Below are 19,960 nucleotides of genomic sequence, written 5' to 3' on the forward strand. Positions count from 1 at the left end.
GAAGACAGACTAACTGACAGCTGTGGGTGGATGAAGGGGGGTGGTCCTTCCGCAGTGGTGGGGGGTGGTCACTGTAGGGCTTAGTGACCACCCCTCTACATGGATGTGAGATGGGAGCGGTAATAGGGACCTTCACTAACAAGGTGGGCTAGTGAGGTGGGTGGAGGGCCTCCCCAGCCCAGATGCAGAACCCCCTTCTGTGGCCCTTCCCCACTTATTGCTGTGCCCCACCCCCCAATCTGCACTTTGATTTGCCTTCCTAACAGCTCTGTTCCCTCTTGCTTTGGTTTTAATAAATATTTTGATGGTGTTTGGGTTGGATTTTGCAACTATGTACTGGGAGGCCAAGGCAGCTGGGAAAAACGCCCCTTCTTCTATTCTCCCTGCCCTTGCCTGATTTTATTTCATTTGTGTCTCATTTATGCCCAAGAGAGTGGACTTCAAAAATTGATCCAGCAAAAAAATAACTGTTGCTTTAGAAAGTCATGAATGCTACACACAAATGCAGAAAGTAATTTGGAGACTCCCTTCCCCCAGTCCCTGAGAGGCCACTCATCCATTGGCTATGTTCCTTCCAGAAGGTTCTGGCCATTCATGAATGTGCAGCAAATATTTACAATAGGCTTATTCAGTGTTAGGGACTTTCAGCTTCCCGGGACAAGTGTAACTTTCTCTCAAGTTCTGATGGAGGAGAAAATCAGGGAGGGCTTCCTGCAAGAGGTGCTGCTTAAGCTAGGAGCTATAGGACAAGTAGGAGTTAACTGGAAGAGGAGCCTTACTAAGGCACTGGAGGGAGCAGGGCACTGCAGACCTGAGAAACTCCTGTAGTGGGGAGGGATGGGGTCTTGGACTTAATTCAGGGTCTTGAGCCTAAGATGCTAATGTCATACATACCCTATTTTATATCAGAGGCTTCAAAAAGTCCACGGAAATTTTCCATGAGTTTTTTTTTTGAAGACTCTTGGTATTGTTAAAAACTCCCTCAATTGCTGTATGAAAGATGGATTGAAGAAGAACTAGAATAGGAGCAGGGAAGGCTAAGAGGATGGGGATGCGAGAGACCTGGAAGGAAGGGGAAGAAAGCAACTTGGAGTCAATTTTGCAAGGACCTGTTGGGCAAACCCTTAGGTGAGCTTTCTCTTAGCTTGTTCTACTTGTAAGTATACTCAATGCAGGAGTCCCTAGGGGGTGCAAAAGTTAAGCACTCAGCCACTAGAGCAGACTGGCGGGTTCAAACTCATCCAAAGATAAGCACCGGCCATCCTAAGGTCACACAGCAGTTCTACTCTTCACGCCTGGGATCACTATGGTCAACAGATGGCAACTAACAACGGATTTATTCTGTGTCTCTACAACTACGCTGAGATGGCTACATTGCTCCAGTTCTGCAGATGGAGATAATGATCACTTTTGGCTTTTACCTAAAAGATGTCCTTACTGTGTATGTTTATAAGGGTCTGGGAACCTGCCCTCTTCCAACCCCCATGGGCACGCGCAGCCCCTCGAGTCTGTCTGCTACTGACTGGAGTGCTCCCAAGCTGACCCAAGAGTGATTTCTAATTCTGGTGACCACCCGCCGGGAGGCTCCAATAACAAAAGTGATGACCAACGCTGCTGGAGTTTTAAATTGTGCAGTTTTTGCTCACACAAAGCACTCATTTTCCTAATAGGAAAAAAAACGGAGGTCCAGGAAAAGATCACAGGGGATTATGGTCTTGGGAATGGGCACTCCAGATTCCGCACCCAAAGGGTGGGGGCCTGGATGGCCAGTCCGGTCAGTGGGCGGAGCCGCGGGGGCGGGGCCTGCGGCATCCGCGCCGGCGCCCCCAAGTCCGCACGGTGGCGTCCAGAGCCCGGAACCGCAACGGATCCTGAGCCGAGCGAGTGGCGTCGCGATGGCGTGCGCGGGGCTGCTCACCGTGTGCCTTCTCCGGCCCCCTGCTCCGGAGCGTCCAAGGCCCCCCGCGCCCGCCCCCGACGCCAGGCCCGCTGGACACGCGCTCTTCCAGGATGTGAGTAGGGATCGGCCCCTGGATTGTTTCTGTCTCTCCAAGTCTCTGCCTCTTTCCCTGTATCTCGCTAGGGCTCTCTGTCTCCTCTTGTCTCCGTCTTTGCGTCTCTCTCTTTGCTTGTCTGTCTCTGTCACTTAGGGCATCGTCTGGGCCCCCAGGTCTCTCTGAGTCTGTCTCACTATCTCTCTCTGGTCCTGCTTTTCTATTTCTTATGTCTCCAGCAGCCCTGTCTCACTGCCTTTGTGCCCCTTGTTCTGTGTCTCTTACTCTATCTCTCTGGTCACTGCCCCTGCTGCCCCCATCTGCAACCCCAGCTCATCTGTGTATCTGGAGGGAGTGGGGACTGTCAGCAGCTGTATGCCAGCCTCAGATTGGGCTGCACTGGGGTGGGGAAGCCTGGGAGCATAGCTGTCTCCCACTCAGGGGCCATGGGTTCCCCAGTTGTTCAGGATTGTCCACAACTATCCATGAGCTCGGTATCCCTCCTATGGGGCATGGTGACCCTGCAACTCCCCACAGGCAGCAGCATGGCCAGCCTCATTCACAGCCCTGAGCCCCTTCCTGTGCTTTATCTCCACTCCAAGCTGGGTCCTGACTCTCTCACTCCCCACTCTCAGAGGTTCGTGCCCCCTCCCCACTGTCCCCAGTGACTCAGCACCTTGATCGCAGTCCTTCTGGATGAAAAGGACTTCTTGCTTCCCAAATACAGAAACCATGACCTGAGGTTACACATGGAGGCAGAGGCATGTTAGGGTGCCACCCTAGGTGTCCTATGTCCAGATATGCCTTTCTCCCCAGTGTCTCCATTTACTTCTGCCAGGCCACACTGGGCTGCTGTGTGACTCTGAGCCAATGGCAAACCTTCTCTGAACTAGGTGCCTGACCCGGGATTAGATTCATCCCTGAATCTCACTCTCCCTGTGAAAGCAGCTGAAAAAGGTGCCATTCAGTCCCAGAAGCCTCATGACGATTCTCTGTCTAGGACTGACCTGGCCTTCCTTATTGTGGCCTGCTGGTCACCCCTTGGCTGGGCTACTCTGGGAGTTTCTGGTCTCTGGGAGAGGCAGAGAATGTTCCTCCCTCTCTGCCTCTGTTGTTGTCCTTCATTTCTGCTTCTCCGTAAATTCAACCTGCCCACTCCTGCCTTTCGCCATTTTTACTACCCATCAAACATGCACGCCTACCCAAGGCCCTCCACTAAGTTGGTCCCTTCCTAGAAGGTTAAGGCCAGGCTGCTTCTGCCTCCTGCTATCGGGGAAAACTGAGGCACCAGCAAAGAAGGCCTGGTCATTGCCCTACTGGTCAGGGTCTTCAACAAGCACCCATGGAAACAGTGCAGAGAGGGTAGGGTCTGGGGGGCATACCAAAGCCACATAACAGAGTTTGGGGTTCAGGTCTGGGACAGGTGCCTAGGATCCTCAGGCTACATCTTGGCCCATCTCCCCAGCCTTCTTAAGGCTGGGGCTGTGCCAGCGGCTGATGCGTCAGAATTCTGGCTGACTTGGTGTGGGAAGTGGGGGTGCAGGGAGCTAGCTGGAGCACCCCCTATGAGGCCCGGCTCCCAAGGAGAAGAGAACAAGCAGTAGGACCCGCTGTGTGCTCTTCCTGTGCCCCCCACCCCCTGCTGGGCAGGGTGTTGCGAACTGGCTGGGCTGGAGGAAAGACCAGGCAGGGGGCAGGCAGGCCATCTGTGGCCCTGTCAGGTTGGGTGGGGGCCACTCACAGCTTCTACCCACACCTCTTTGTTCTCTAGGTTTTCCGAAGAGCAGACAAGAATGGTGAGTGTGGCTTCCTCTGGGTCCCCATGGTGGGGATAGAGGGACATCAGGGAGGCCCAGAGGAAAATCGGGGGAGGTGGAGGCAGGTGGGGGGTGCAGAGGGGATTGGGAAGCACCATCTAGAGTGGAGACAAATCTTGGGGAGGCCTGAATTGGGAGAATCAATCAAGGCATCCTTACCCAAAGAAGTACAGTGTCAGCCAAGTTTGCTAGGATGGCCCTGGGAGGAAATGTGGTTTGGCCTATGAGGGGAGGAAGGCTTATCCTCAGAGTACCTTAGGCAGTGGTAGGCTCTTCCCATCCATGAGCTTGTGTGGTCCTCACAACCATCAGCTCCGCCTAGAGAGATGACACGGTTGCTTGAGGTCACAGCCCTTGAACCCAGGTCATGTGACCCAGGCTCCCTTTGTGAGAGACTGACAGGGGTGGGGTAATGGAGATGAGGTCCTGGGAGGGGGTGCCAGTTTACTTTTCGATATTCTAGAGGGTTTGGTAACTTGCCTTATGAACCAATCATCTACATCCAAGGAGGGGTCTGATGATAGAATTGAACCCAAATAAAGCTGTATCCAGTGTCCAGGGAGTCAGCCCCTCCTTCTCTTGGAAAACAAAGCAGGAACCCATGGGGAGCCCAGCAACAGGTTGCTGCCCATAGCCACACACTGTATCCTGATTGGCCAGTTAAGAATCCGAGCTGAGACAGCCAATCGGCTTGGAGTTCACTCACATCTGGAGTCTTCACCCCATTTTGTGTTTCATGCTCCCTGAGACAGGATCATGTCCCCTACTTCTTGTCCTTTCTGCTTGCATCTCTTCAAGTTGATGGAGCCCCTGTCTGTCCTAACCCACGTGGTCTGGTGATGCTCAGACCCTCCCCCAGCTCTGCTTCCCATCAGCTGCTTATTCAGACCATACTCCCAGTATCTTTGATCACCCAGTTATGTTAGTTTTCTAGAGCTGCTATAATAGAACTATCACAATGGTCTTCACAAACAGAATTTAATTTCCTTCTAGCCTAGTGTAGAAGGCTAGAAGTCTAAATTCAGGGTGCTGGCTTGAGGGAAAGGCTTTCTGTATTGACTCTGAAGGAAGGTCCTTGTCTCCAGCTTGCCTCCTGGTTCCTTGGAGATCTGCATGTGACCTGGCATCGGTCTTCCCCCATCTTGACTTGTTTCTTCTTTTTTATATCTCAGAAGAGATTGACTCAAGATGAGCCCTATACTAATCAAGCCTCATAGACTACAGATCTGGGACCTTTAAAGTCAGCCTGTTCTGGTAATGTCTAACCACATGCGAAGAGGCGTTCAAAAGTTTGTGGGAAATGGAATTAAAAGATAATATAATTTTTCTGTGAACTGTTGAAGCTCCCTTGTCCCTAGGTCCCATAAGGCTTTGTTTTAGTTTTTAAAGGGAAAGCAGCTCTCCTTTTGTTCGTTCTGTTCCTTTAATGATTTTAAAGAAGTACTGAGGGTTACGTGTGTAGCTGCTAACCAAAAGTTTGGTGGTTCAAACTCAGTCACCACTCTGGGGGGGAAAGACATAGTCTGCTTCTGAATATACCAGAGTCTTCGAAACCTTAGGGAACACTTCACCTCTGTCCTAGAGAACCACAGTGAATTGTAATCGACTTGATGGCAAGTTAAAAAAATATATGTTTTTAATGGTTTTAAAGAGTTCTGGTGTGGCGCTGTAGGATAAGCACTGCACAATTAACCACAAGGTTGGCAGTTTAAACTCACCAGCCGCTCCACAGAAACACTGTACTATGAGTCTGAACAGACTTGACAACAACAAAGGCCCCCCAAACCCAGACCCTTGTAGCATTAGACTTCGGGTGGGATACCAGCAGGTAAGGTAGAGGATGTCTCAGGTTTTGTCTGGTGGGCAGGTGGCAGCGGCTGCTCAGGTAACCAGAATATCCAGTGGGGCTGGGCACAGTCTGTTTCCGCCCCCGCCCTCTCAGGCACCTCCATTGCTGCTCCTCCAGTCTCCTCCTCCAGCTCCCGCAGAGCAGTAATAATGAGGACAACTGCAAGTGGCTTCCCATAAGGCTTTAATGTGGTGTTCATACCGTGTCCAAATCACATAACACCGTTGCACAGAACATAGCGTGGACATTAAGTGATGCATATTCGTATAGCCACAGGCTTCAGAACACTTATTTTTAGGGAAGAAGACTCAATCCATAGCATCACTCCAGGGCGCTCAGCCTGCTCACATGCCACCTGTGATTGGGAGCTCCTTTCCTCCTGAGTTAGTCTGTTGCTGTTGACAGACACTTCACTGTCAGGAAGATCTCCCATGCCTGGGATCCTCCAGAGCATGGAGGTTATTCTTCCCCCCGAAAGTGAGCCTGACTCCCTCACTGTGGGACAGTCAGTCGCCATGTCCTCCTGAGTGATGTCTAGACCCTGCCTGCCCCAGGCTGTTCATCCTTCATTTGACAAAACATTTACTGAGTTCCTACCCAATGCCAGGTGCATACTGCCCTGTCCGTTGGATGGGTACTGCTCCCTTCGCTGGGCACCTCTGGTGGGCCTTGCTCTTTTGTTCCTAACAACCAGGTTTCCACAGAGGTCAGAATCCCATCCTACCTTGTTGGGTGCTTGTGACATGCCACAAGGCATTTGGGGGGTCTGGACCTGGTGTAGAGGTGCAGTCAGGAAGCTGGGGTAGTGATCCTGCTCCCTGTCTCCCTCCCCCTCCCCCCAGATGACGGTAAGCTATCATTTGAGGAATTCCAGAATTACTTTGCTGATGGGGTTCTCAGCCCAGGGGAGCTGCGAGAGCTGTTCAGCGGCATCGATGGGCATCCCACTGAGTGAGTGTGGAAGGGGGACTGGCTGAGCTGTGGGTGGGTGAGAGGCCAAGGTGTCCAAACCCCACTGTGTCCACTACTGCCTTGGTTCCTTATTGAGGTCAGGAAGGGAGCGGTGCTGCCAAGGCTTGGTGCCAGATTTACCCGCTCCCCCGTTTCCCAGCTCCATCTTGCCCACCACATTGCTTCTAGCTGGAACCCCAAAATAGATAGACCTGAGTCACCACCCATGGCTCAGCCTCAGGCACTCCTCTTTTCTGCTTCCCAAGGGAACCAGAGGATACTTGGGGACAGCTAGGGCCCTGCCTGCTTCCACCTATGGGAGCACACCGTGCACGAACATACCAATACCTTTCCATGGGGGCTCTCATATCTACATACCTTGGCATGGGCATGCACTCTCCACATGCTTCCTCACATGGGTGCACAGACAGCTGCTCCTCCTCTCTCCCTCCCCGTCCCCAATCTCAGGATAAACTCTGGGCTTTTGGGGTCAGCATTTTCTGAGATTTGGGCTGACTCTTATTAGTTTACAGTTTTCCTGTAGACTGAGAGTCAAATTCCTCATTCTTCAAGGCCTTGGTTAGACAGTCCCTCCTCTAGGAAGCCCTCTCTGACCTACCAAGTAATGCCCATGCCTCGCCCGGACTTCCCCAGACATGGAGTCCTCTTCACAACTCTGACCAACTGTCTGGCCTTTGCCTACATCCAGCTCCCCATAGCCTTCATGCTCTTGGAGGCCACAAGTGAATCTGAGTCTTTGGCCTCAGAGTGTTTGAAGGGGCCAGTGATACCTTCAGTTCTCACCTCCACAGTCCCAGTGCCTCCTGCCCACTGAATAACAGCTTGGACGGAGGCAGAAGTCACCTCCTATTGGGCAAGGACAAGGGGAAATATTGGCTTCAAAGCCCATCTCCCCAGGCCCAAGTCTAAGCGTCTGAAGGACACCTTCTCTTTTCCTTACAGCAACTTGGAGACAGAGAGACTATGTGGTGAGTAGGTCATATGTGCTCTTTTCTCTTGGGACCCCTGGGTGGGGATTAGGTGACTGATCTCCTGATGGGCAGGACTCAGGAGAGGGGGCCTGCTTGGTTTCTGAGTACAGGTTGGACCAGGAATTCCAGGTAACCCGAATCAGGGCAAGTTAGGTAAATGGGTGGAGGGGGGTCCAGGAACCCTTAAACACTTCCTCTGCCCGCAGACTACTTCTCAGAACACCTGGGTGTCTACAGACCCGTGCTGGCTGCACTGGAGTCACTGAACCGAGCCGTGCTTACTGCCATGGACACAACCAAATTGGTGAGTGGAGAGATGGATGAGGAGGTAGGAGGGCCCAAGTGAGGCTCGGGGCTATAGAGCTAAAGTCGCAGGTTCAAGTTCTGACATCCTTAGCCATGCAACTTTACCTGTCAGGGCCTCTGCTTCCCCATCAGTAAAGTGGAGATATTAAATAATAGAATCTGCCTTCATAAATGTGTTGTGACAATGAAATGAAGAAGGCAAGGATTTTTGTGTTGTTCTCTGCTCTATTCCCAGTACCCAGGACTGTACCTGGCACATAGTAGGCATTTAATACCTGCAGCTGCTGTGGCTGTTTTGATTCTCGGCCGGATCTACCTGCTGTGGGTGTCAGCCCGGCACCCAGCACAGAGAGTCTAAGATGGGGGATCTGTGCCCACACACATCCACAGGCTTGTACTGGTATAGAGAGCATAGTGGGAAGGAACCTGGCTTAAGGATATGAGTAGGCAGGTCAGTGTGCACCCATATGTTTGTGAACACGTGTGTACATGTGTGTGTGCAAGCAGAAACAGGACTCCAGGTCCTTGGGTAGTGACTTCAAAAAGACCACAAGCTTTGTGGTCTTTGTGCCTTCTTAACAAAAAATGTCTCCACTTCCCTTTACTCCATAGCTCATAGAAGGGAATGTGAGGGAGGGAAACTTGGGGCAGGCCTGGGATTGCGTCTGACTCCACATTTTAGAGAAGGGGAAACTGAGCCCCCCCCCCCCCCCCAAAGAGTCATCAGTCCCATGAGCAGACAGCTGGGGACAGGGCTTCCTTTTCTGGTGGCTTTCACATGGGATCTAGTGGCTTTTCAAAGGGTCACACCATGGAGTCTGGCACCCAAATGGAACATGAAAGGATTGGCATGTTGCAGGGACGTCCATATCTGTAGCCTGGGCACAAATGGGGCATTGCCTTCATTTTTTGCCATTGAAACAATTGTGACCTTGTGGGGAGCAGCTGGACTTGCCTTTTCTAAACTAGCACTGATTAGGGAGGATTCAAACTGCAGATCAAAGCTGAGGACCCCAGAGGCCCACTGCCTCCCATTGAACCTGAGTGGGCAGGGTCACCACGCCAAGACTGCCAGCGCCAAACTGTTGAGACTCTTTTTTTATCTGGTGCTCCATGTCTTTAGCAGAGCTTCAGCTCCGCCTCAGTGCCTTCTCAAGGCCCCACTTCTCAAGGCCAGTCGAACATGACTCAGTTGAACACTTCGTGCACTAGCTTAGACCCATATTCTTGGTACATGGCCCGGGTCATCCAGCTACATTGGAAGGAGCTCAGAGAGGCCACCATGGAGCCACCTGTCCACACAGCTGTGCCGCGCCCAGGCGTGGCCACCAAACGTGGCCGCAAAGCCCCATAACCGTGCCGCCGGCACTGGGCCTCCAGCTCCAGGTCCAAGCGCTCAGTGAAGCCAGGGAAAAGTGTGGAGCCACCGGCCAGCACCACGGTGTCAGCCAGGCGTTTCCGCAGTGTTGCAGGAATCTTCTGCAGTGCCCGGAAGGCCAGGGCGGGAAGTCCTGGCTCAGTGAGGCCCAGAAGACTCGGCTGGAAGATGGGCTCAGGGCAGCGGAAGCGCTCGCTGCTGAGGTGGATCGAGCGGCCGTTGCCTATGAAGAAGCTGGCATGCTGATGGCAGGCAGGGTTCCGGAGGTCACGCTCGAAGTCCAGCGACACATAGCAGTAGCGCTTCTTGAGCTGTGTGATGGCCTTGCGAGGCAAGGTCTGCAGCCGGAGATCCGGGCACGCTGCTTCTAGTAGGTCCCGCAGGTAGCGAGACAGAGTGGTACCTGCCACGTCTAGTCGGAAGGTGGCCTCCTGCCATGAGTGGCCCGCGTAGATGGGTGTGGCGTGACACACGCCCGCGCCGGCCTCCACGGCCAGCCCGCTTAGTGCGCCTGTGGAGCAGAGCGCCAATAACGCGGTACTGGCCAAGTGGCACGCAGGCACTGCCAGGGTCTCGAATAGCAACTCGGTCACCTTCTCACGGCTCGCGGGCGGGGCCGACGGCGAGTCGCTCACCAGCACGGGCCACTGTTCTGGGTACACTCGCAGGCCGCCTACCAGCAGGCGCTCCCACAGCCCTTCCAGCGCTTCCCAGTCCACCACCACACCGTGCTTGATGGGGTGCGCCCGCGCCACACCGCCCGCCAGTTCGCAGCCCGGCGTGCCGGGCAGCACAGGTCGGTCCCAGCTGGGCACCAGACTGGAGCTCTTCAGCATCAGGCGCGGCTGGTGCTCGCCCGCGAAACCCGCCTTGGTGAAGCCTGATCCCTGGTCCACTACCAACGCGATGCGGCCCAACATGGCCGGCCCGCGGCTTCCCGACTCGGTCGCCACCTTCGGGACCTGCCCCACCCGGCTGCAGAGGTTGCAACTTCCTTGGGGCGAGGTTGGGCTCCGCCTTCTCTGTGGGCGGCTGGTGAGACTAATAAGCCTTTTAAGACTTTGGCTCCACCCTCTGGCGTGAGGCCCCGCTCCTCCTGCACCTTGTCTGCCAGACTCTCCGCTTTCGCTGGTTTAGCTAAAGATTCCACTTTTCAGCTCTTGGCTCGGCCTCCTGGGTCTAAGTACCTTCTTTTCTGGGCTGGATGAAGTCGTCTCTTTCAGTCTGGACTCCGCCCTCTGATCCTGAGGTTCCACCTCTTACTACTTCTGGCTGGCCAAAGCTTTTCAGCTCTTAGCTCCGCTCCAGAACCTGAAGCCCCGCCTCTGGATGAAGTGTTAGTCTCTTCGTTTCTTGTCCTCTGGTTCAAGACTCCATCTGCTATGCTCTTGTGCCACTCTCTCAGGACTCGCCTCGGTTGTGTGGTCCTGCCCTCGCAGCCTCTGCTGAGGTGGATGATGAGAGGAACAGACAGAATCCTTTTAGATATTTGAGAGGCTACCAGGAGCAGCAGAACCCTGGAAATGAATGGGCCTGCCTGTGGCAATGTCTTCTATACATACATAACCCCTTGGAGACTCCGGAGTCTATTCCAGCCCTTGAGCCCCAGGTGGTTTCCTGGCACCTTTCACTTGGGCTTGGCTGAAGTAGTTCTTGACTGTGGAGGTAGGAGGGATAACCAGAGAAGGAAGAAAAGAACTTGGATTGGACTCATTGTGACCTCAGTCATCAGCACCAGCTTCCACAGCCACCTCCCCCAAGAAAGCTCCCGGGACCCATCCTTTTTCATGCCTTTTTCATGTCACAGGGTCAACGGCAGTGATTGTGGCATCCAAGGGTCTGGCTTCAGCTGCCCAGCAAACCCAATCCAATTCCTCCTCCAAACCACTTCAGGTCACCTGATGTGCTGCTCACTCCCTCTTATTGAAGAGACTGGAGATCCACAGCCACTCTGAGAAGTTGTGTGCCCTCGGCCCTGAGGTCCAGACAGAGCACATCGATTTCACCCTCACAGCTTCCATGTGTGGACTCAGTGGGCTTGGGTTTGTGACTCAGTTCTGAAGCTAACAGTGCCACCCTGGCCGAGGGTTCTTATTGCACTGGTGGGTGGTAATAAGCCTTACACACAGAAAAGAAGCAACTTAGGACAATTTCAGTTGCAAGTAAAGACCTTCTTGGGTGAACTTAAACGAAAATAAGCTTATTTACAATGATTTTGTATGTCTTATAGATATAGCTCTGGTAGCATAGTGGTTATGAATCGGGCTGCTAACCTCAAGGTCGGCAGTTCGAAACTATGAGCCATCCCATGGGTGAAAGATGAGGCTTTCTGCTCCTATAAAGATGTACAGCCTCGGGAATCCTGTGCAGGATCACTATGAGTCGGAGCCAACTCCATGGTACTTAACAACAACAACATAGATACTGGGAGTCTTGGAGTGGTGCTGTGTGTTAATGCATTGGTGAGCAGCAGTTCAAGCTCACTAGCCACTCCTTGGAAACCCTACACAGGGTTGCTATGCGTCAGAGTCGACTCGAAGGTACTTAACAATAACAACATAGATGCTAAGGGCAAAAGTGAAGTCAAATCTCAGGAACAGACCAGAACCAGAACCAGGGTCTGATCACAGGGACTGTAGGGCACCCAGGATGTGCACTGTTTCTGTACATAGGTAGACAGAGATGAGACAGAAATAGGCTGGCTCAAGCCTGTGGATGTTCATGTAGAAAACATGGCCTCTTAGAGCTTCTGACTTTCAGATTCAAAGAAGGGGCTGGTTGGGCCAGCTTGGGAAAGATGAGATGAATTCTACCACCTGCAGCCTGATCCAGATGATGTGGGAGGACTGTCATGAAGGGCCATTTGCAGGAGAGGCTGGGCTTGTGGTTATAGTGAGCCAGGACCTTAACCTCTGCTGCCTTTCTCCCCAAAGGTGTCTGATTGTCAGCCTGAGGCTGGGTACCAATGTACAGTGGGGAGGAAAGCTGCAGGTTTGGCAGGCTGGGGCTGCACTAGCGTCTAGAGCCAGCTTTGAGACCTAGGAGAGTGTGGAGAGACTGCTGGGTCCTCCCCACAGAAAGCAGGCCAAGAATCACGTGGGGTGACCCCAAGTGTCAATATGGCCAGATCAAAGGTTGAATAAGGCAGGCACTGAGAGGTCCTAGGGAAGACTGAGGCTGGGGACTAGGTTTTTTTCTGATGGTGATGGGACGCCAGTGGAGGCTTATGAGCAGGGGGATGACCTGCCTTGACCAAATAAGTGGTTCGAAAGGAAGCTTTATCTGCAGTGTGGGGGAGAAGATAGCACAGGATAGGTTGGAAGACAAGTGCTGAATCTGGGGTTTGGCGCTTGGGGACGACCAACAGAGTGGAGTAGAATTGGGCGGTGGGATCCCAGGGACTCGGACCTTTTCTCTGGTGCCTTGTCACAGGCAGAGTGTCCGGCTTGACCGCAGCTGACAGCCCCTCCACAGAATGGTGGCTGTTTGTCTGGGCTTCCTCCCTCAGCGGAAAGTAATTTTGGAACGTTTGGAACCCTTCGAAATGGCCAACCTTATGCTGGGAGTTGAGTCCTGATGTGGCGCCATGGGTTAATGGGTTAATGCACCAGACTGCGAAGTCAGTTTGAACTGCAAGGTTGGTGGTTCAAGCTCACCAGTGCTCCTTGGAAACTCTATACAGTGTCGCTATGGGTCGGTCGGAACCGCCTCGACAGCACTTAACAACAATATGCTTGGAGCAGCACTTCGCCCAGTGTGGTCTGCATACCTTCAAGAATCTGACCAGCCTGTGGTGAGGGAAGACCAAAGACAGTGGAGGGGGCACTGTGGTTTGAGTGTTCCCTGCTCCTTTCGGGTGAGGGGTTCTGACCCTTGAGTCACAAGTAAGGGAGGCAGTAAAGACGACCCTGGCTCCAAATTATTCATGTTACTTTGCCTTCAGAGCGTCCAGTTCATCCCTGTCTCGCTCTGGGCCTCAGTATCACTCCTACCTTCCCGCCTCGGCACCCCGACGCCTCGGACAGAGCTAGCAGGCGCCAAGGTTGTTATGCGCTCTTTATTGTGCGGGGCCGGCAGGGTGCTCAGGGCCGCCGATGTGGGCCGCGGCGCCTCTTGCGCGGCTGCTCCTCTGCCCAGTCGTCCTGGCTTTCGCTCAGCAGGCGCGTATACAGCCGCTGCCAACTCTGCTCGGCGTTGGTTGCGTTGCCGGAGCCAGTGCTGGCCCCAGCTCCGCCCCCAGCTGTGCGGCGCCCCTCCCCCTGCAGCCGCGTGTCCTGCAGCAGCAGCAAAAGCAGGATCTTTTTCATCTCCCGGGCACGCGCTCCCTCGCGCCGCTCCCCGCTGTCGCCGGCTCCTCGCAGCATGGGCGGCGGCACTGGGCTGCCCCTCGGAGGGTGGGTCGCGTCCTCCGCGGACTTCCTGGCCCGCGCACCGGGGTCTGCTGTTGCCTCAGCTCGCGGCTGCCGCTTGTCCAGGGAAACAATCACGATCTTGGTCTAGGGAGGATGGCGTTGTTAACGGGAAAGAGCACGCCCGGGGAGACCCACACCACCCTTCCATGTTCCTGAGAACCCACCGTTTCAGGTCCCACAGAAGCACACCTTCCCTGCTTGGCGCCATCCTGTTCTGTCACTCCAGATCTACTTCCTGAAACCCCTTTCCATCCATGTTTATGGGATTCCCCCCTACCTACCAGCCTAGATGCCAGGGACCCTCACCCACCCCAGCCAGCCGAGTGTTCAGGACCACCTGAAGAGGGGGAATGAGGGAGTAAGAGAATTCCCAGTGGGACCAACTAGGGCTAGGATAATCTCTTGCCCACCATTCTGGGCTTCCAAGGCTTGTCCTGCTCCTGGCTTCAGCGATCCCTGCCTTCCCTTCTGGGCTTTTAGGACTCCCATTCACACTCGTGGACTCTTGCAACACTCACTTGATAAGGATCCTGACCCCTTTCAAGATCCTAGGTTTCTGCCCATAAGGTCTGCCTTTCTATAGCATTCCTTCCTGCTCACTTGTCCAGATTCCCCTTCATGCCCACTGTCCACTTGGCACTTACGATTGATTTCTTCTTCTTCGAGTAGTTGCTGGAAAAGTCCTGCTTCTGCCAGGCCGTATCCACGTCTAGTGGCTTCTCCTTGGCCTGTTTGGGCATTTTGGTCCTCTTGTGGCAACTGATGTTTCCCATGGCAGGGCCAGTCACCACTGTGGGCCACAGCCCATGCTACGTCTGACCTACCCTCTATCCAAGCCCCTCTGACTCAGCCCTGCCCTAGGGATGCCACATTGTGACTTCATTGAGTTCAGGTTCTGATTGCCTCCTCCCGGAACCCACAGGTGAATCTCATCTCTATTTGCTGTGTTTGTTACATTGGGCCTAGTGAACACAAACAAGGTGATATTTAGTGGTGAGCAGAGATTTGAATCCTGGCTCTGCCACTTACTATGTGATTTGGACCAATGTAATGAACCTTAAGGCATCTCTCTTCTGTGCAAATGGGGTCAGTGTGGTTCCAATAAGTTCTCAGGGGGATTAAATGAGATTCTGCTTCAACTAGTGCCTGGCACAGAGTGGGTAATTATTGGGCTGCAACCATCAGAAACTGATCAATCATCATGAGTGCCAAAAAAGGGAATTTACTGGAAGGATTTCAGGGAGCTCAGAGCATGGCCAGAAAGGGCCAGGTTTGAAGGCAGGATAGAAACCCCAGTTGTCCCCTGTGTCCCTGCTTCCCACCTCACAAGCCTGGCCCAGGAGGACTTATCTAATGGCTCAGTGGAAGCAGGTCACAGGCAGGAGATGAAGTCATTGATACATGGTGTCTCTGGGACCCCCTTGTTGAGACTTCATCTCAGGGTGTGTGGTGGTGGGGGTGGTGGGGAGGGAGGTTTGAGGTCACTCTCAGGCAATCTCGATTTCTGGAGGTACAAATGGGTGAGTTCTTAGTTACTGTTATGCTTGACAAAAATAATAATGACAATTCTTGTGTTGAGAACAGATGTGCCAGGCATTGGTCTGAGTCCTGGGATTAGCTCATTGGAGCCTCTCAGCAGCTCAGTGAGCTAGTATCATGACCATTTTGTGCATGAGGAAACTGAGGCACAGGACGTTGAGGGAGTTAGAGGAGCCTGGTGATGCCGGTTGGAGTGAATGCTGGTGTTTCTGTGTGTAAGGACAGTGACTCAGCTGTCCTCTATCTATAGCAGCTAGTGCAAGATGCTCAATCCATGGTGCCTGACTGGATGACTAAACACACAGCTGTGGGTTTGAGGTGACCTGGTGGAAATGACACTATCATTTGCCTTGTGTGTCACAGTTGACCCTTGGAAACCCTATAACCTGCCCCTCACCCCAAGCCTAGGTGTGCCCTGCGACTCCGGGTTGTTCTGAAAATGGTGGTCCTGAGAAGATAGGGGTCTGAGGCACTCAGAGAAGGCAGGCATCCCAGTTACCAAATGCTGCCTTTGAGCTGGGCCCACATCTCCCAGGATAGGGCCAGGCTAAGAACAGGAGAGGTCAGGGTCCTCCCCTTCCTCTCTGTCCCCCAATCCTGCTTGTACCAGATTCTCATCCCCTCTGCTCTTGACATGGACAAGGAGGTGGGGGAACAGCTGGCACCAGGGCCTCCTCCCATCGTGAGCCCCATGACCCCAGACACCCAGCTGCCTGTCCTTCCTGGAGTCACTGAAATATCTGCCCTGGTGTGGCAATGTGGATGTACCTCTTCTGCTCCCAGGAGTATGAAGGGGCCTCCAAGGTAGACCAGTTTGTGACTCGCTTCCTGATGCGGGAGACGGTGAGCCAGCTACAAGCCCTGCAGAACTCACTGGAAGGGGCATCAGATATCCTGGAGGCACAGGCCTGTGGCCTGAGGTATGTGAGGTACCCCCCTCCCACCATCAACCTCAGGGTGCAGACGAATATGCCCATCGTCCGCACATTCCAAGTCCCTCAGCCTTTGTCATATTCTATACCTTCAGCGTCCTGAAGCCCACATTCTGAATATCTTAGAGGCCAGTCCTGGGGCCCCAGTCCTTGACCCCATGGGTTTGGGGGCAATGAGCTAACCCTGTTTCCCCTAGGCTGGATGAAGAGAAGGCGGAGGTGCTGAGCAGGCCGCGTGGCAGCCGCAGGGCAGGGCGTAGGGCCCCAAGGAGCGTCAGGCGGTCACCCACCTGGTCCAGCCCCTCTGACCCAGGTGCAGTGTGTGTGGATCGGGAGGCACTGCACCCCCTTGCTCCTTGTGCCCCCTCCTCTATTCTTCCCTCAACTTATCCTGATTCCTGACTGCCTCCCCCCCCCCCCCCCCCCCATGCACTCCCACTCCCAGGGTGCATCTCAGAGGCTGAGATGCAGTGGCGGTTCCAAGTCAATCGGCTCCAAGAGCTCATCGACCAACTGGAGTGCAAGGTGTGTGGCTGTGTGGTGGGTGCCCTGCAGCTGGGCTCTAAGCAGGCATGAGTCAGGGGCCTGGCCCATACTCTGTGTCCCTCCTAGGCCCCCCGGCTGGAGCCCCTGCATGAAGAGGAGCTGGACAATCGGTCAGACTCAGTGAGTCCAGGAGGGACAGGCAGCTGGGTGTCTGGGGCATGGGGTTCATGAAGGGAGGAGGCCCTGGTGCCAGCTGCTCCCCCAGTTCCTGAATTGTGCACATACCCCACCCTACCCTCCGGCTGGGCTTGGCCACTCTCATTCGGCCTCCACGGCCTCCACTCTGTGCTCACTCAGGCCTCAGGACTTGGCAGGTAGGTGCCATATCCTGGTCCTTGCTCTGGGACCCTACATAAATTACTGCCCCTCTCTGTCATCAAAGAACCCTGGTGTCACAGTGTGTTAAGCCCTAGCTGCTAACTGAAAATTCTGGGAAGGCCGAAGCAGTCTGTTTTGAGTTGGAATCAACATGGCAGTGGGTTTCGTGGTTTTTTTGTTTTCTTTTCTTTCCTCTGGTATCACTGTCCCCTGTTTGCATTTATGAAAGGCCGAACTGGGGCAGTGTGGACGAAAACTTGGAGGGGGCAGGTGGCGGTGGTGGCAGTGCAGCAGACAGGGTCCAGTGACTGAGCTATGGCACTGACCTTGGAGAGGCGGACAGGAGAATGGAGTCAGGGACGCTGGGGGGGGGGGCAGGTCAGGAGCCCAACCCCAGGGAGTCCCTAGGGTGCAGGCTGCTGCAGGAGGAAGGAGACCTGCCCCCATCGCCTGTTCTGCCTCTCTTGCCAGCACATCTTCATGGCCCAGAGGCAGGTTCAGGTGGCAGACGCAGCCCTTCAAGACTTCCACCGTGCCCTGCGCTGCTATGTGGATTTCACAGGTGCCCAGAGCCAGTGCCTACAGTGAGTCCCCAGGCTGCTGAGCAGGAAGGAATTGGGGTGGTATCTTGGCAGCATGGGGTTGAGGCCATCTCTCTGGTCTCACAGTGTGTCTACACAGAAGAGGCTGGACAATACCTCCTTCACCCTGTACGAGTTCTGGCAGGACGAGGCCTCTTGGAAAAGGTATGAGTACTGCTGGAACAGCCGGTGTTTATGAGCGGGCCCTGGAAGCAGGCAGGTCTGGGTTCAAATTCTACTGCTTCCACTCACTAGCTATGTGACCTCAGGTGAGTTACCTAATTTCTCTGAGCCCCTTCTGTCCTCCTTTCCAAAATGGGGGTGATAACAGTTTCTCCCAGGAGCCCTGGTAACGTAGTGGATTGCGAGCTGGACTGCTAACCACAAGGTCAGCAGTTCAAATCTACCAGTCGCTCCACAGGAGAAAGATGGAGCTTTCTGCTCTCCTAAAGATTTACAGCTTTGAATACCCTATACAGGGTCACTATGAGTTGGAACTGACGACCGCACACAATCATCACCAGCAATTCCTCCTCTGGGCTTAATGAGATGATGTGTAACGATCTGACTGAACACAGTGCCAGGTACCCAGTAGGCACCCCATAAATGTTCCTGTTGCCATGTATGTTGTGCCTCTACCAAGCTCTGTGAGTGTCATTTTATTGATTTCTCAAACGATTGTCCTCATTTCACAGAGGAGGAAGCTGAGGCTCAGAGTCAGGCTGAGGAAGGACATATCTGAATGAAGACAGTGGGACTATGTGGGAGTGGGACTATGTGGGAGTGGGGAGGTCTCCACACAGTCCTGATCTCAGTCCCTGAATCTCTAACCCTCCCCAGGCACCAACAGTCAGCCTGCAGCAAGACCTTCCAGCGCATCCTTATTGATCACCTGCAGGCCCCGGACACCCTCATTACTGTGTTCTTCCCAGGTGCGCTGTAGGACCCCCCCACCCCTACCCCACGCCACACCAGTCCTGGGAACCGGCTGGGGCAGTGGACCTGTGCTCACTCCTGGCCCCCCAACTTCTGATCCACAGCCTCCTGGTGGATTATGAATAACGGAGTCTGACTGATCAAACCGAGGACCCCAGGGCCCTGCTTGACCCTCTCCTAGAGCTTTCTGGACTGAGGCCTGAAAGACAAGACCACAGACCCCATCTCCTCTAGACCAGCTGGTGGAGGTCGTTCAGCTCAGGAGTCAAGGACTGGGCTGCTTGCTTTCTGTTTCCTTTTCTGTATTGTGTCACTTGTAGCTCTGACCTTGAGGCATTACTGCCTCGTCCTGGTCTCAGGCTTAGGCGCTGCCCCTGCCTTGTTGCTGTGTTAGGACAGATCCCTTCTCTCTCTGGGTCTCAGTCCATCTGGTTGTCAGTGGGCACCTGGCTTTCTTCCTGATGTCTTGGGGCCAGGCTATGTTCCTCCCCAGCCAGTGGCTGATGCTCAGGGACTTATCCTCCCTCCAGGCCTGACCCTTGAGACAGGACTAGATTAGGCTGGACCTGGGATTCCTATCACCACCCCATTACCCCCCACCCCCACCCCACCCCAGGCCAGCAGCTCCAGGATATTCCAGCACCATGACTGGACCACTGGACCCTCCTGGGTTGCTTTGCATGTCATTTCCATAAATTTGCATGCTTGCACCCCACCCACACTCAGGGTACTATAGGAAGTCCAAGGGTGACCTTGCCAAGTAGCAATAATTTGGACCCAGAGTCATCTGCTCCCCAGAGACGTCTGACCCCCAGCTCGAGACCCAGTGCAGAGGCAATAAAGGCCGTGGCAATCTCTGGCTGGTGTTGCCTTCTCTGTCTTCCTCAGCAGGAAGGCTGCCATGCTGTGGGACCAGGAACTCAAGCCAGAAAACCTTTCTTTACTGTTTCTCTCGAGCTCTCCTGCTGGCAGAGAGTAGAACTTCACCCTGGCGGATCTTGTTTTCAGGGTCCTCTCAGCCTCACAAACCCTAGCTCTGAGGTCTTGTCGGGATAAGGGACATGGTCTCTCTGCTGGGTTGTATCTTCACTGTGTCAGCCCTCAGGACAGACCCGTCCTTCCCCCACCAAGTGCCCTCCCAGCACCCCAAGCATTCATCAGGGGTGATACATAGGGGTGGGGGGCCTGGGAAACTGGGCCTTACACCCAAGACAGCAGATTCCTGTGAGAAGACCTGTTCCCTTCCTCAGACACTTCCAGTGGTTTTACCAATCATTGTGCTAGGGAGAAGGAGCCTGCTGTGTTTAAATGCTCACGTGCCAACTGAAAAGTCAGTGGTTCAAACCCCCCAGCTGCTCCCTTCAAGATGACAGCCTCGGAAACCCCGTGGAGTGGGAATCCATTAGATG

General features: G+C 54.0%; 3 protein-coding genes across 3 annotated transcripts; 1 reads left to right on the forward strand and 2 right to left on the reverse strand.

Annotated features, from left to right (window-relative positions):
• Positions 1 to 1,895: 1,895 nt before the first annotated feature.
• NECAB3 (N-terminal EF-hand calcium binding protein 3) lies at positions 1,896 to 18,687 on the forward strand. Its single transcript, XM_006860761.1, has 13 exons — positions 1,896 to 2,012; positions 3,766 to 3,790; positions 6,503 to 6,611; positions 7,575 to 7,600; positions 7,810 to 7,907; positions 16,022 to 16,158; positions 16,368 to 16,483; positions 16,616 to 16,695; positions 16,783 to 16,836; positions 17,506 to 17,618; positions 17,703 to 17,780; positions 18,456 to 18,547; positions 18,656 to 18,687. Exons 1-13 carry the CDS (start codon positions 1,896 to 1,898, stop codon positions 18,685 to 18,687), a joined length of 1,077 nt encoding a protein of 358 aa, XP_006860823.1.
• ACTL10 (actin-like 10) lies at positions 9,098 to 10,207 on the reverse strand. The gene has a single exon (XM_006860740.1). It carries the CDS (start codon positions 10,205 to 10,207, stop codon positions 9,098 to 9,100), a length of 1,110 nt encoding a protein of 369 aa, XP_006860802.1.
• LOC102825586 (chromosome unknown open reading frame, human C20orf144) lies at positions 13,370 to 14,472 on the reverse strand. Its single transcript, XM_006860741.1, has 3 exons — positions 14,344 to 14,472; positions 14,010 to 14,036; positions 13,370 to 13,783 (listed from the first exon to the last, which is right to left on the reverse strand). The coding sequence occupies exons 1-3, from the start codon at positions 14,470 to 14,472 to the stop codon at positions 13,370 to 13,372; spliced, it is 570 nt and encodes a 189-aa protein (XP_006860803.1).
• Positions 18,688 to 19,960: the final 1,273 nt, after the last annotated feature.

The sequence above is a fragment of the Chrysochloris asiatica genome, unplaced genomic scaffold (genome assembly GCF_000296735.1).
Source record: "Chrysochloris asiatica unplaced genomic scaffold, ChrAsi1.0 scaffold00039, whole genome shotgun sequence".
Classification (NCBI taxonomy): Eukaryota; Metazoa; Chordata; class Mammalia; order Afrosoricida; family Chrysochloridae; genus Chrysochloris; species Chrysochloris asiatica.